This window comes from Sceloporus occidentalis, unplaced genomic scaffold (assembly GCF_023333645.1).
Source record: "Sceloporus occidentalis isolate IW3139 unplaced genomic scaffold, rSceOcc1.0.p SCAF_2, whole genome shotgun sequence".
Classification (NCBI taxonomy): domain Eukaryota; kingdom Metazoa; phylum Chordata; class Lepidosauria; order Squamata; family Phrynosomatidae; genus Sceloporus; species Sceloporus occidentalis.
This window is the reverse complement of record NW_028316982.1, coordinates 254,358,830-254,374,146: the sequence shown is the minus strand read 5'-3', so window position 1 is coordinate 254,374,146 and position 15,317 is coordinate 254,358,830. Positions and strand designations below refer to the sequence as shown.

At 41.5% G+C, this 15,317-nt stretch overlaps 1 protein-coding gene across 2 annotated transcripts in view; it reads right to left on the bottom strand.

The window, feature by feature from the left end:
* Positions 1–1,591: 1,591 nt before the first annotated feature.
* TRPC6 (transient receptor potential cation channel subfamily C member 6) overlaps positions 1,592–15,317 on the bottom strand; it is a 124,626-nt gene continuing 110,900 nt past the window's right edge. The window contains exons 10-12 of one of the 2 annotated variants that reach the window (XM_089512775.1): positions 13,353–13,436; positions 12,033–12,108; positions 1,592–2,118 (exon numbers count right to left, since the gene is read on the bottom strand). In XM_089512775.1, coding sequence (XP_089368901.1) covers positions 1,967–2,118; positions 12,033–12,108; positions 13,353–13,436 — 312 coding nt within the window. In that variant the 3' untranslated portion in view covers positions 1,592–1,966. The remainder of the gene's footprint in view (positions 2,119–12,032; positions 12,109–13,352; positions 13,437–15,317) is intronic. The other variant, XM_089512776.1, reaches the window with a different exon arrangement.

Sequence of the window (15,317 nt, the reverse complement as noted above, 5' to 3'; positions counted from 1 at the left end):
ATGCCTGCATTCATTGCAGGAGCAGAGGTGCTCATGCAGTGTCATTACATATTTGGTTGTGCAGTGTATCGCCTTTTGGCACAAGGTTTTGTCCATAGCGCACTACTTTGGGGGGTAAAATTATTACTTTTTTAAAGTGATGCATTGCAAGTAACGTTAATTGTAAAATATTTATTGCATATTACTTGCTTGGATAAATGAAAAATAATACTAAATTGTTTTTGTGTGCCATCACATCACTTCTGATTTATGGTGGCCCTAAAGTTAACCCATCTTGAGGTTTTCTCAGCAAGATTTGTTCAGAGGGGGTTTGATTTTGCCTTCCTCTGAGGCTGAAAGAATGTCACTTGCTCAAGGTTACCGAGATGTTTCGATGCCTGAGCGGGGAATCAAATCCTGATCCCCAGAGTCATAGCATAATGCTGAAACCATTACACCACACTAGCTCTCTCTCTCAAATTATCTATATAAATTATCAAACTACCATAGAGTATGTTTTTCATTCCAAGGCAAGACAGAGGTAGGGTTTTGCTACACATAACATCTATGTGTATAGTATGATGATCATCTCTATCCAACTCAAGGTGCATAGTGCCAGGTAAAGACAGTATGTTTTTATTTGCCCGGGCATTAAAACTGACTGTATTGTCCAAAAGACAAGATTGAATATCTTGGTGGAATCCATTTTTGTGAGGGACAGTGAAATATGGTAGCCAAAGCTCAGCAACTACCAATTGCCAGGCACTGATTAATGGATGACTTGGCATGGTCCTGCCATGTCAATGAAAGTTACTCAGTGGAAGGTAGCAGATTTGCTAGCATACATATAATATGCCAGAAAGTAGAGTTGGCATTTGATGATCAGCTGTCACAGGACTACTCATGAGGGCTATGAAGCGAGTTGGGCAGATATAGCTCTTGTACACAGATAGGAAACAGGGGCAAGGCGGATGCTTCCTGATTGCATAAGCTTTTAAAAATGTAAGTCAAAAGTTGATAGCTCAATACATAAACACATCTCAAACAAAAATTCTAAACATTGACAAGGCCGTTAACACACACCTATATATATCAAGATGTTTGGCACATATCTATGCTACTGACTTGAAAATGGCTTTGCACTTTCCCCAAGGAATAGTAGAGATTATCATGCTTTTAGAAGTTGGACTAGGTACTATGGCATCCACACCTAAGATTCTTTGGAGAAACTGTGAGAATTAAACTAATATAGGCTTGCTTTATGGATATAACACCAAAGATCTGTACCAGGAACCCTGTTGGAATTTCTGAAATGAAATGATTTTTCAGGTGGATTCTTCCACTGCAACTTACCCTCAACCACCAATTACTCATTGGCATAGAAATTCTTTTCCTAAGTTTAATTTACACATTATAATAACATTTTAACTTAAAAAAAAAAAGATTGGTCAATACTATTTTTATTATTTCTAAAAAATATCAGATCTCTATTTCAAAATAATTTATTGTTAAAACTCATTGATTTCACTGGAATATACTTTAGATATATGTCCCTATGACTAAGGTGTAAGGGGTGGGTGTGTGTGTAACAAAAAGTGAGAGACTTCCTTGGTGTCAGTAGAACCAGCAATTAAAGTCTTTAATCATGCAGTTACTCAAACCATATTTTATGCATTTTTAAAATTTTAAGATGATTCAAAAAATGGCTGGGTTTTTCCTCTGTGGATGAAAATATGACCGATCAACTGCTGGTTTCCCCAGTTACCAAAAATAAAAAATAAAATAAGAAAGAAAGAAAGAAAGAAAAGAAAAGAAAAGAAAAGAAAAGAAAAGAAAAAAGATCCATTCAAGATGTGTCTGCTTCTGTTATCGGCTGCAAAAGTGGCAATTATGTTTGAAGAAGAAGAAAAAGATAGAAATGATATGGCTTTCATCGGACTAGCCAGCTTGGAGTTTTTTCCCCTCTCTTTTCAGAAAGAAGTTCATGTCATCTGTTACTTTGTTCCTGCTTTGGCTCAATACACAGTTTCTCCCCAAGTTTTCTGATGAGTTCTGCCAGGTCTTCTGTGTTCTGTGATTTTTCTTCAAGGAGTTCATAACGGAGGCTTGAGATGTCCTGTTTAATTTCTTTCAGCTCACCTGAGTGAGAGAGATAAGAGATAGAATATCAAGGACTTAAAAGAAGAAAAGGAGATGCCAGGCCTCAGTTTTCAGAGCCAAAATTGATTATTATCATTAAAAAAAAGTCATCTGGTACTTTAGGAACAGGTTCCTGGCAAGAAAGATAAAGCTTGATGGATTATAAAACTTACAGCTGCAATATGTAAACAATTACTCTAGAATGGCTTCCCAGCATTTTATATAACCTTTATGTTCTATGCATGTTATAATTTTAATTTCAGCCATTTCCAGATAAAGCATTCCTCATACTAGCAATTAGAAGGCATTATGCAACTATATGCATCTTCTTCTTTTCCATGGTAAGAAAAAGATAGAAGCAGGGGGAAAGAACAGCCATTGAACTTTATGGGTAGAAGACAACATTGACTGGAGCACTAAAATCCAGTGAAGAAGGCAGGGTGACAATACAATAAAAGCTTCAACTGAAACTTCTCTGTATCTCAGGTTATTCTGCCATGTGCATTACAGCCCATACTTGTATTCAGAACACAGACAACTTCAGAAAATTTGTTCCTTGCTTTATTTATTAGTTACATTAGTACCCTTTGTAATTCAAAGAGCTCAAAGTGATGGCCATGTTTTCCCCATCCAATTTTATAGTCACAGAAACATTATAAAAGAAGTTAATAAATTATTTTAACACCCAATAAGCTTCATGCCCTTGGGGGGGATGTTGAACCCATTGGGGAGGTCAAACGAAACAGATCTACTCTGCCACACTATTCTCTAGGGTGATTGGGGACTTCATTTTGTCTTAATTTTTAGCCAGGTGACCTTATTTGCACTTCATAGAGGGATATACAGATAGATGAGAAAGTTTTCACACTGCTTTTATATGGCAAAATTTTGTGGCACAATTCTTGGCTCAAAAAATTCTCTGCAATATGCAATTTAGGATAAACAACTTACATTACAGTATGGGCCGAAAGAGATGGCCTGGTAAAGATGGCTTCTAGACAGCTTGGGATCATGGGGTTTAGACATACCATGCCCCCAAGTCACCTAGAAGCCTAGCCGGCAATTACACGCCAGCCAGCTTCCAGGAGATTTGGGGATGTGATGTTCAGATGCCATGCATCCCTGAGCCAGTGAAAAGCCAGCTCTATAGGCGAAAGGGTGGCTTTTTCCACCCCAAATAGGAGCACACTTTTCCTGTTCCTATTTGGGGTGGAAGCTGGCCAGACTGGGGCCACGGTGTGCAACTGCCGCAGCCCCAATCCAGCTCTCTCAGGAACAGTGCCATATCACCCCTTCAGGGCCATCTCTTTCAACCTTACATGTATTCAATATATTTTAACAGTTTGTATTGCATGTGTGTATTTATTGTATGTGTTTGTATGTTTAAAACATAGCTTGATGTGTCAGAATAAATGTGAAACTGACACAGATTGGTAATAGCCTGATCTATACATCCCTACAGTAAGGTATAACCCATGGACCAATTCAGTAAGGAGGAGACTCATCCAAATCAGGGTGCCCCCTAAGTTGGACCACAAGCCACTGGTCCCTACAGTCTTAACAGCACATTACTTTACCTCAAGACGGATTCTTCTGCATTCCTATGTACACTACTGGTACAAGATAATCCAGGTCCTGTCCTTCCACTTGCTCAGCCTGCTACTCTTAGCAGTCTTTCTCTGAATTTAGTCTTTCTTTGGGTGCGTCTAAACTGTTGAAATAATGCAGTTTGACATCATTTTAACTGCCATAGAGCCATGCCACAGAAACCTGGGATTTGTAGTTTTGTGAGGTATCAGCACTCTTTGGCAGAGAAGGCTAAAAACCTTGTAAAATTGCAGTTTTCAGGATTCCATAGGCTAGAGTACTTAAAGTGGTGTCAAACTGCATTATTTTGACAGTGTAGATGCACTCTTTCTTTCTGCTTGTGCCTTGATTGTGCATTCACCAGTGAGGCATGCTTTTTTGTCATGTACTCAGGGATTTTCCCCATGTTCCTGGCACAGAGTAGGTTCATGGGGCACAAGATGATGGTAAGGGGTGGGGGGAGGGATGTGTTTGCATGGATATATATGAAAATATTGTTTGTTTGTTTTTTTGTTTTTTTGCGTTCAATGATATTTGTGGTCCTCCTGATTCTGCCTGTCACAAAAATCTGTAGAATTCCATCTGTGGGCCTGAATACTGCTATTTAGTCTTGTGTTTTGAGCTAACACTCTTGTTTCTGCAGCATACCCTTGTACAGGTGTAAGAAAAAGTCCCTAACCTGGCACTAGGGAGACAATGATGATTCACCATTGCCATATCTCATCTTACATTAGTCTACTTCTGTGCACTAAATTGAAGGTCTTATATAGGCATTGCAAGGCCATTCAATTTAATGCCCTGCACAGATGTGCTGCGCTGAAAAGAGATTTCATTTCTTGAAAAAGAACAAAACCAGACACAGACTCAAATCTGTCTTCATGTCATGTGAAAGTCTGCAAATCAAAGGGTAAAGGAAATGTATTTTCATGTATTCTTACTTCACACCTTCCAGTGTGGAGCCCTGGCTCTGAAAAGAGACTGTAAACACTATCCAAAATTAACTTTTGCTGGAAATCATGGGTATTACCAAGTTGCCTGAATGACGTATAGGCATACCTCACTAATACTGTGATTTAGGTTCCAAATCATCACTTAAATCACCACAAATACTCCCTTAAAGCAAATCATAGTCCTTTCCCCCCACTTGTCACTGCATATAAAAGCCTAAAAACATATTTACACTATAATTTATTAAGCATGTAATATTGCTAGGCCTTAAAAAGATGTAAAAGTGAAAATAATATATAAAAGATTCCCCAGAATACAACACAGAAACACAAAGGGCATAAATGCTATAAACAGATTGAGTGCAAGTAACAAAATGGCTCTGTACTGAAAAGTGGCATATTAGCAAAGTGCTTCAGAGTGATGTATGTCTGTACAGGTGTAAGATTTATGGCAGTAAAGATTAAAAACCTGCCCTGCATGAAGTCTTTCCTACCCATCTCACCCATTACTTAATGCTAGGCCCTTAATTTTTGACTTGTCTTGATTGAACATGGTCAAGGTGGGGAAGGGAAGCAGCAAACCCATGTGCAGAGTCATACCAAATTCCAGATTCCTATAAATCAGAGGAATGAAAGGTAGGATCAGGAGTAACGAGGAAGAGAGAGTTGTGCTTTCAGGGCCTATTGGCAGAAAAAGTGCTTTTAAAAAAGCAAATTCAAGGCGCATTTTGAGATACCCAGCAGCTGGGAATTACAGTAAAAAATTCGTCTCAGCAAATTATTTTGGGGGCAAAGCAGATGGCCCCATAGGAACGGCCTCTGGCTGCTCTGGACGCAAATGACCACAAAGCCTGCCCCCAAAGCAGGCTGCTGCATGTCCCAAGCCACATGGTTAGGAGTTGCATTTTGTACGTTCCTTTTTGCTCCATTCCTTGGCACCAGAGCACGGCATGTGTTATTTGAATGCCATGCCCCCCCCCCCCCCCCAAATTAGCCAGAAGCCACTTCTTTTGGCCCATCTGTTTCAGGCCTTGTTTCAAGTGTGGTATCCCTATAGTCCCCAAATTTCTACCATTGCAAAGAGTGAGGCAATGAAAAGAACTTTTATTTGCTGCGTTCATATTTTTTGGTAACACTGCCTGTACCTTTTCTTTGGATGCCCAAACTGTATGTATAAATACTCAACATAAGTTTTAAGTCACTATAATGCTAGAGATTTGAGGACTGAATAAAAATTTCACAGGGGCAGAATTCTTAATTACGGGGCAACGGTCTCATTTTCCCTCCCCACCTCAGAGCTAGATTCTAGAATAAAGCCTTCCTTGTTGATTTGTTTTGAAATTCTTCTGTAAGGCTTTTTAGAGGTGAAATATTTGCATAGCCCTTATTGCCAATGTGTCTGCCCTTGTCAATCAGGCATGTTTGAAACAGTTCAGACATTTTAATCTTGTCAGTCAGGGATATCTGAAACAGTTGTCTATTGCCAATACTACAGGGACATTTGCTTTTTACAATCATTTTAACAGTTCTTCGGGACAGATCTGATAATTTTTATTGTAGCCTTCTACTTTTAGATTTTATTAATTATAATATTCTTAAAGTGGCAAAATCCTGCACCCTACTTTTGCCTACTAGACACCAACTGGCTAAACTCCTTAGTAATTTCATCAGCAGTAGCAGGCCCCACTATGTTCCACACTGAAGACACTATGTTTTTATAGTTTTATTTGCATACATTGGACTTTTCTTAGGTTTGTAATTTGTACCTGTTCATTTTGTATTTGTTTATTTTCTATCTGTAGAGGTTGGTCTATGTTTTGTGCCCATAATCACCCATTCTGAGCTTTCAAGCACCTCTTTGCTTTATAAGGAAGTGGCAAGACACTGCCATGATCATATCAAGTTTCCTACTTCTTTTTTTAACCCACTGATTATATTTTTGTTCTTAAAGTCTTGTAATCCAAAAGACATGAGCTCTTATGCTCAGTCCGGCCAGAGAGAGGAGAAGGAGAGGAGCTGCTTGGCAGCCATTTTGAGACCGTGTGCTTGAGACTGTGTGCTCGTTGCTGAAGGGGCGGAGCTTCTGTGAGTCACATCTGTGAGTCACAAGGGGGCGGAGCTAGCAGACTACCTTTATATACCACCTTCCAGAGCCTTCCAGAACAGTCCGGCCAGAGAGAGGAGAAGGAGAGGAGCTGCTTGGCAGCCATTTTGAGACCGTGTGCTTGAGACCGTGTGCTCGTTGCTGAAGGGGCGGAGCTTCTGTGAGTCACATCTGTGACTCACAAGGGGCGGAGCTAGCAGACTAGCTTTATATACCACCTTCCAGAGCCTTCCAGAACAGTCCGGCCAGAGAGAGGAGAAGGAGAGGAGCTGCTTGGCAGCCATTTTGAGACTGTGTGCTTGAGACCGTGTGCTCGTTGCTGAAGGGGCGGAGCTTCTGTGAGTCACATCTGTGACTCACAAGGGGCGGAGCTAGCAGACTAGCTTTATATACCACCTTCCAGAGCCTTCCAGAACAGTCCGGCCAGAGAGAGGAGAAGGAGAGGAGCTGCTTGGCAGCCATTTTGAGACCGTGTGCTTGAGACCGTGTGCTCGTTGCTGAAGGGGCGGAGCTTCTGTGAGTCACATCTGTGAGTCACAAGGGGCGGAGCTAGCAGACTAGCTTTATATACCAGCTTCCAGAGCCTTCCAGAACAGTCCGGCCAGAGAGAGGAGAAGGAGAGGAGCTGCTTGGCAGCCATTTTGAGACCGTGTGCTTGAGACCGTGTGCTCGTTGCTGAAGGGGCGGAGCTTCTGTGAGTCACATCTGTGAGTCACAAGGGGCGGAGCTAGCAGACTAGCTTTATATACCAGCTTCCAGAGCCGTGCGCCTAACGGCGCGCGAATTTTAGTTTTCTTTAACTCAACAACTCTGCTCAAGTGGCATCAGGTTAGAATCAGATATTGAAACAGAACCTTCCCTTTAAGGGTAAGATAGCAGCCAGTACATTCCTTTAAAGAAGTATTCCCAGTAGATTGACTGTTATATTCATTACTAAAGACTTTGCACTATGGACAACGAGGGATCTGCTGCAGTCACCTGCAACTCTTGTGGGATGTTTCTATTCTTGCCTACAGAAGTGGAGAACTTCACATGCACCAAGTGCAAGTTGGTAGCACTCTTGGAGGAGAAAGTGCAGCAGCTGGAGTCCAGAGTAGCTACACTTCAGCATATTAGGGAACAAGAGGATTTCCTGGACACAATAGAACTAACCATCTTGGATGAGTATCACGCAGAGGAAGATGCTCGGGTGGAAGAGGTCAGTTTCCAGAGGAGGCAGACAGCTGGAGGAATGTCACAAAGAGAAGTAAGCCAAGAAGGAATTGTTCGGGGAGCTTGCAGCTAGAGAATCGATTCGAAGCTCTTTCCCTTATCAAGGAGGATGAAGAAGAGCAGCATGGACAGACTTCAGGGACAGAGCAGGGGAGCCTGAGAGTCCCACCCGAGGGAACAGTCGCTGCTAAGCCTCGGAGGAGGCGTGTGGTCGTAATGGGGGACTCCTTGCTGAGGGGTACAGAAGCAGTGATCTGTAGGCCTGACAAGATGTCTCGAGAGGTGTGTTGTCTTCCAGGTGCAAAGATCCGTGCTGTAACAGAGAGGCTGACAAGACTGGTCAAACCTACTGACCAATACCCCTTCCTTTTGGTCCACGTGGGAACTAATGATACTGCAAGACACAGCTTTCAGAACATCAAAAGGGATTACGAGGCGCTTGGTAGGAAGCTGAAAGGAATGGATATACAGGTTGTCATCTCGTCTCTTCTGCCAGTTGAAGGGCATGGTCCAGGAAGGGAGAGGAAAATAGCAGATGTGAACAACTGGCTTCGCAGATGGTGCCGCCGAGAAGGATTTGGATTCTTCGATCATGGGCTGCGGTTCCATGAGGAGGGACTTCTTGCAACAGACGGGTTGCATCACACGCCAGTTGGAAGAAATGTTTTTGCCAACAGTCTCAAGAACTTAATCAGGAGAGCTTTAAACTGAGTTCCAAGGGGAAGGGAGACAATATTAAGGAAGGCGAAAGGGATGGCGAAAATAGTCAAACTGACATAGAGGAAACAAGGCAAACAGTGCAAGGACCCAACAGTGGGAGGCAAAAAAACTTGCACAGGCAGCAAGTAAAAGGGAACCATGGGCCTGTTACAGACAGCCAAAATAAAGCTGCTTCGAGTCACAGTGGAGGTATGGTGTTTCAATGATGCATGCGTCCAGAAGTCGCACCAAAGCCATGCTCCAGCCCTAAGGACTGGAGCATGGCTTTTGTGTGGCTTCTGGACTCTTAGGACGCATGCATCATTGAAACATCATACCTTCACTGTGACTCGAAGCAGCTTTATTTTGGCTGTCTGTAACAGGCCATGGTCTGCGATGTCTCTACACTAATGCACAGAGCATGGGAAATAAGCAAGATGAACTCGAACTCCTGGTACAACAAAGCAAATATGATATAAGAGGCATCACTGAAACCTGGTGGGATGAGTCTCATGATTGGAATGTGGAAATAGAGGGGTATAACCTTATTAAGAGAAATAGGCCAAACAGGAAAGGAGGAGGAATAGCACTATATGTCAGAGATATTTACACCAGTGAAGAGATCCTGGACATCAATCATGGAAGCCAGGTGGAGAGCATCTGGATAAGAATCAAAGGGGAGGGAAACAACAAGGGTGTTATGGTTGGAGTCTACTACAGACCCCCAAGTCAGACTGAGGAATTGGATGATATCTTTCTAGAACAGATGACCACACAGTCAGAAAGGAGAGATGTAGTAGTGATGGGCGACTTCAACTATCCTGATATTTGCTGGAAGTCAAACTCAGCAAAATCCTCAAGGTCTAGCAAATTCCTCACTTGCCTGGAAGACAATTTCATGGTCCAAAAGGTGGAAGAGGCAACAAGGGGGTCAGCTATTTTGGATCTGATCCTAACCAACAAGGATGACTTGGTTAATGGGGTGCAAGTGGTGGGATCATTAGGTGGAAGTGACCATGTTCTCCTGGAGTTTGTAATACAGTGGAAAGGAGAAGCCAGGCAGAGTCAGACACGCATCCTAGACTTTAGGAGAGCGGATTTCAGTAAACTTAGAGAAGTATTGAGGGCGATTCCATGGTCAGAAATACTAAAAGATAAAGGAGTTCAGGACGGATGGGACTTTCTCAAAAGGGAGATACTGAAGGCACAATTTCAAACAGTTCCAGTGAGAAAGAAAAACGGGAGGTGTCTCAAGAAACCAGGATGGATGACTAAGGAACTTTCAACCGAGCTAAGTTTGAAACGAACATGTATAAGAAATGGAAAAAGGGGGAAATCACGAAAAAGGAATTCAAAGAAATAGCAGGCATGTGTAGGGGTAAAGTCAGAAAAGCTAAAGCGCAGAATGAACTCAGGCTTGCTAGAGAGGTTAAGAACAATAAAAAGGGCTTTTTTGGATATGTCCGCAGCAAGAGGAAGAAGAAGGAAACGGTAGGGCCACTGCGTGGAGAAGATGGCAAAATGCTAACAGGAGACAGAGAAAAGGCAGAATTACTCAACACCTTCTTTGCCTCAGTCTTCTCAGAAAAGGCAAAGGGTGCTCAACCTGAGGATAATGGAGCAGAGGACAGAATAGGGGAATTTCAGCACAGAATAAGTAAAGAGATAGTAGAGGAACACCTTGTTAATCTAAATGAATTTAAGTCTCCGGGACCAGATGAACTCCATCCAAGGGTATTAAAAGAACTGGCAAAAGTAATATCGGTGCCATTGGCAATCATATTTGAAAACTCCTGGAGAACAGGAGAGATCCCAGCAGACTGGCGAAGGGCAAACGTTGTCCCCATCTTCAAAAAGGGGAAAAAAGAGGATCCCAACAATTATCGTCCAGTTAGTCTGACATCAGTTCTAGGAAAGATTCTGGAGCAGATCATTAAACAGAGAGTCTGTGAACATCTAGAAGGCAATGCCATAATCACAAAAAGTCAACATGGGTTTCAGAGAAACAAGTCATGCCAGACAAACCTAATCTCTTTCTTTGATAAAATTACCAGCTTGGTAGATGAAGGGAATGCTGTGGATATAGTATATCTTGATTTCAGTAAGGCCTTTGACAAGGTTTCCCATGACATTCTTGCAAACAAGCTTGTAAAATGTGGGCTAGACAAAGGAACTGTTAAATGGATCTGTAATTGGTTGACCAGCCGAACCCAAAGTGTGCTCAACAACAGCTCCTTTTCATCCTGGAGAGAAGTGACCAGTGGGGTCCCACAGGGCTCTGTCCTGGGCCCAGTGCTATTCAACATCTTTATCAATGACCTGGATGACCGAATTGGGAGCATACTTATCAAATTTGCAGATGACACCAAATTAGGGGGAATAGCTAATACCCCAGAGGACAGGATCAAGATTCAAAATGACCTGAATAGACTAGAAAGCTGGGCCAAAGCTAACAAAATGAAATTCAACACGGAGAAATGTAAGGTATTGCACTTAGGGCGGAAAAATAAAATGCACAGATATAGGATGGGTGACACCTGGCTGAATGAAACTACGTGTGAAAGGGATCTAGGAGTCCAAGTAGACCACAAGTTGAACATGAGTGAACAGTGTGATGCGGCAGCTAAAAAGGCCAATGCTATTTTAGGCTGCATCAATAGAAGTATAGTGTCTAGATCAAGAGAAGTAATAGTGCCACTGTATTCTGCTTTGGTCAGGCCCCACCTAGAATATTGTGTCCAGTTCTGGGCGCCACAATTCAGAAAGGACATTGAGAAACTGGAGCGTGTCCAAAGGAGGGCGACAAAAATGGTGAAGGGTCTGGAAACCATGCCCTATGAGTAACGACTTAGGGAGCTGGGGATGTTTAGCCTGGAGAAAAGAAGGTTAAGAGGTGATATGATAGCCCTGTTTAAATATTTGAAAGGATGTCATATTGAAGAGGGAGCAAGCTTGTTTTCTGCTGCTCCAGAGAACAGGACCCGGAACAATGGATGCAAGCTACAGGAAAAGAGATTCCACCTGAACATTAGGAGGAACTTCCTGACAGTAAGGGCTGTTCGACAGTGGAATGCACTTCCTCGGAAGGTGATAGAGTCTCCTTCCTTGGAGGTCTTTAAACAGAGGCTGGATGGCCATCTGTCAGGGATGCTTTGATTTGGATTTCCTGCATGGCAGGGGGTTGGACTGGATGGCCCTAGTGGTCTCTTCCAACTCTACGATTCTATGATTCTATGATTCTATGTACTTCAAACCGAACTGAGCATCCCACAACAAAAATGCTAATGAAATTTGTTTGCTTGCTTTTTTAAAAAAGGACAACTTGTTAGCCATTGCCATCTCATCTGATATGCAAAGAAACTCACCTTCATTGACTTCATCACTCTCCTTGTCTACTTGAGCTTTCAATACATATCGCTTAATAAGCCGTTTCATAATTTTCTAGGGAAGAGAAGCAGAAAAATCATGCTAGTATGGATTCTCTCATCCTATTGATCACTAGAATCCACCAAACAGTGATACCTTTATTGGCCAACCAAAATGCACAATATACTTATTGCAAGCTTTCAAAGTTCCACTAGCCTTTTCATCAGGCTGTTACATACCAAACAGCAGAAAAATGAAAGATGTTAGTAAGATATCTGCATTTTTTTGTTTCTGTCCATAGTTAAGATGGTATGGGGAGGGTATTTTTAGCAGGCTGGCCCCTCCTCCTATGGCCATGCAGCATTTGGGCAAATCCAGGAAATGTAAAGTCTATTTACATATCAACAAGGACTTCTCTTTTGCAATCCAATATATCTCTATTCCTGTGAGGCCACATGCCTCTTTGTAGGCAGAGGACAATGGATTCCTCAAGAAGTCTATATATTTTTGCATAAGGAACATTTTGGTAGGTGTAGAGGTAAAACATGCCAATCCGGTCCAAAATGTGTTTCTTGCACAATCAACTTTTTTAATAGGAAAAGAAAGTGATATGTCCAAAATGCACTCTTTTCTACACACACATACACACACCCAAAAAACCCCCTAAGGATGTAACTCTTTGACTATTTCATACGCACATGCAAGGACAAAATAATCATGGTAGTTTTCCTCCAGCTACAGGAGAAAATAAATACTCCTCAGTAGTATTTTCCCTGTATTTAAGCATCCCATAGTGTTATGGAAGAATTATTCTGCTCAGAAAAATCTGTGGCACTTTTGTTTGTTTGTGTCTTTGCATAAAACCTGTGTTATTCAAAGACACAGGTTTTCCGTGAAGAAAACACATCTTTGTACAAAAACCAATGTGTTTTCCTACAAAGATCAATTCCTCGGACATTCAAATACTGGGAGGGTAAAACCACAGGATTCTTGATGGTCTAGTATTCTTTCCAATGTAACTTGTCAACTATTGAGAAACCCATTTTAAACCTGGGAATGAATGACAATAGATATTCTTTCTATCTCTTCAAAAATCCCAAATACATTCCAAAAAGGAAAAAAAATCTTGTAGCAATTGAGTTTCCTTCCTTTCTTTTGCCTTTCTTGCTGAATATGAAAAAAAAACCTTTATATTCTTGTAAAGCATAGGCATGTGCATGCAATTCATTTCCCACTGAGTTTACTGGTTTGTGAACAATGTGTTTGTATTTGGCATCTAATTTTATGATGGTTATTCACTGTTAGAATTTAGGTACTACCTGGTACTTCCTTTGTGGATTACTTAAACTGTTTAAATTGAGGTCATCTATGCTTCTTATACTTGACTGTTTACGTTGATTCAACTGAAACAGAAAAAAAAGCATAGGTAAGAATCAAGGATTCATAGATAAACCCAACTTCTTTCACTTTGCTTCACCTCTCCCCACATATTTCAGTAGAATACTTTTAAGTGTTACACTTTCTATTTCCACTGCTAAGGCTGTGAGTATCATTCACTATGTAGGCAAAATAACAGTACTCAGATAGGAAAAGAAAGTATCAGTAGGCTTGGTGAAAGTCACATTTTCGGAGATATTAAAAGATCTAGGAGGGAAAATTTAAAGAAACCTATACCCGAGGCACAATTCATTCCAACCTAACCATGTCACAGAATGTTAATGAGATTGGAAATGTCTTGGAATCCAAATCAACTACAATCCAGATGAGTGGACTGTAGCTGGAATGGAATGGCTGAAATCTAGGTAATCTTCAACTACCACTTCTTAGTACAAAAAAGAGCCACAACGAACATCACATTTGTCATAGAAAATGGGTTTCACTATTATTATGGGTGAATAATTCTTCCTTTATGGGAATGTTGGCAAGCATTTTCAGTTTTAACCACCCTCACCCCCCGCTTCCCACTATATCGCCTCATATTAGGATCAGAGCTCAAAACTCAAACCACCAAGGGATACATTGCATGGTGAAGATATTTGGCAGCATTGCAGTAGGGATAGGGAATGCTCAGCATGAGTAGTTTGTTGCAGCCAAAAGAACCAAGAGTGTTGTAGTGCCTAAAGTACTAGCAGATTTATTGCAGTGTAAGCTTTTATGGTACAACACATACTTGCTCAGATGCATGAAGTCTTATCCTAAGGCAGGAGTTATGTAAATAGAGAACAATTCTAAACAGTGGGGCCAAGAGGTCATGAAATGAAAGAGCGGACTAGTGACATTTCTGTGTAGAGTTTAAATATATACAAGGTAGGAAGAAAGTGACATGCAGATTAGCTGTCACTGCAATAATACTATCTCTACGAGTGTATCTGCTTATTAAGACATGCTTGGAAAACTATTTGACAGTCATCTCCTAAAGGATCAGGCTTGCAGTTTGGGAGTGCTCTTGGATTAAACCTTGTCAATACAGGCATAAATCTGTAGTCTTGCTGTAGAAGTCCCATGTTTGACTAAACTCCCAAGTGGATGACTGCATGCAGACGGGATCTGTTTTTAAAAATGTCTCCCCAAATCCAGCTGTTCCAAAACAGGGCAGCACAAGACACTTAACTTGTGCCAAACAATATGCTCATATTACCCCAGTGCTTTCTCATCTACACACTGGCTTCTCATCCATTTCTCGGGTCCAATTAAAACTGCTGGTATTAGCCTACAAAGTGGGGATGGAAACCTCTGACACTCTCCATATGTCTTTGGACTGTGTTTCCCATACTCCCCTGACTTTGCTATGCTGAATCGGGCTTACTGGAGAAGTACTGGATAGACATGGGAAGATGACATGGGGAAGCTGCAATCATGCTCTTTCCTGTGATGTAACATATGGGCCTGAATCTCTTCAAATTAAAAAAAAACTGTTGGCTCCTCTTAGTGAAAGAGAGATGAAAAAGCAGGGTACTGTTGACAATCAGAATAGTGGTTTGAATGTCGGACTATGACTCTGAAGACCAGGGTTCAAATCACTACTCAGCCATGGAAAACCACTGAGTGACCTTAGGCATGTCACATTCTCTCAGCCTCAAAGGAGGACAATGGCAAATTGCCTTGAACAAATTTTGCCAAGAAAACCCCATGAAAGGTTTGTCTTAGGGCCACCATAAGTAAAAAAAAAACAAAAACAAAAACTTGAAAGCACACAACAACAACAAACTGATACCTATCAGTACAGTGGAAAGCCATTCGAAATGGGAGGCTTCCAGTTGGTCTCAAGAGACACTAGAAATGCC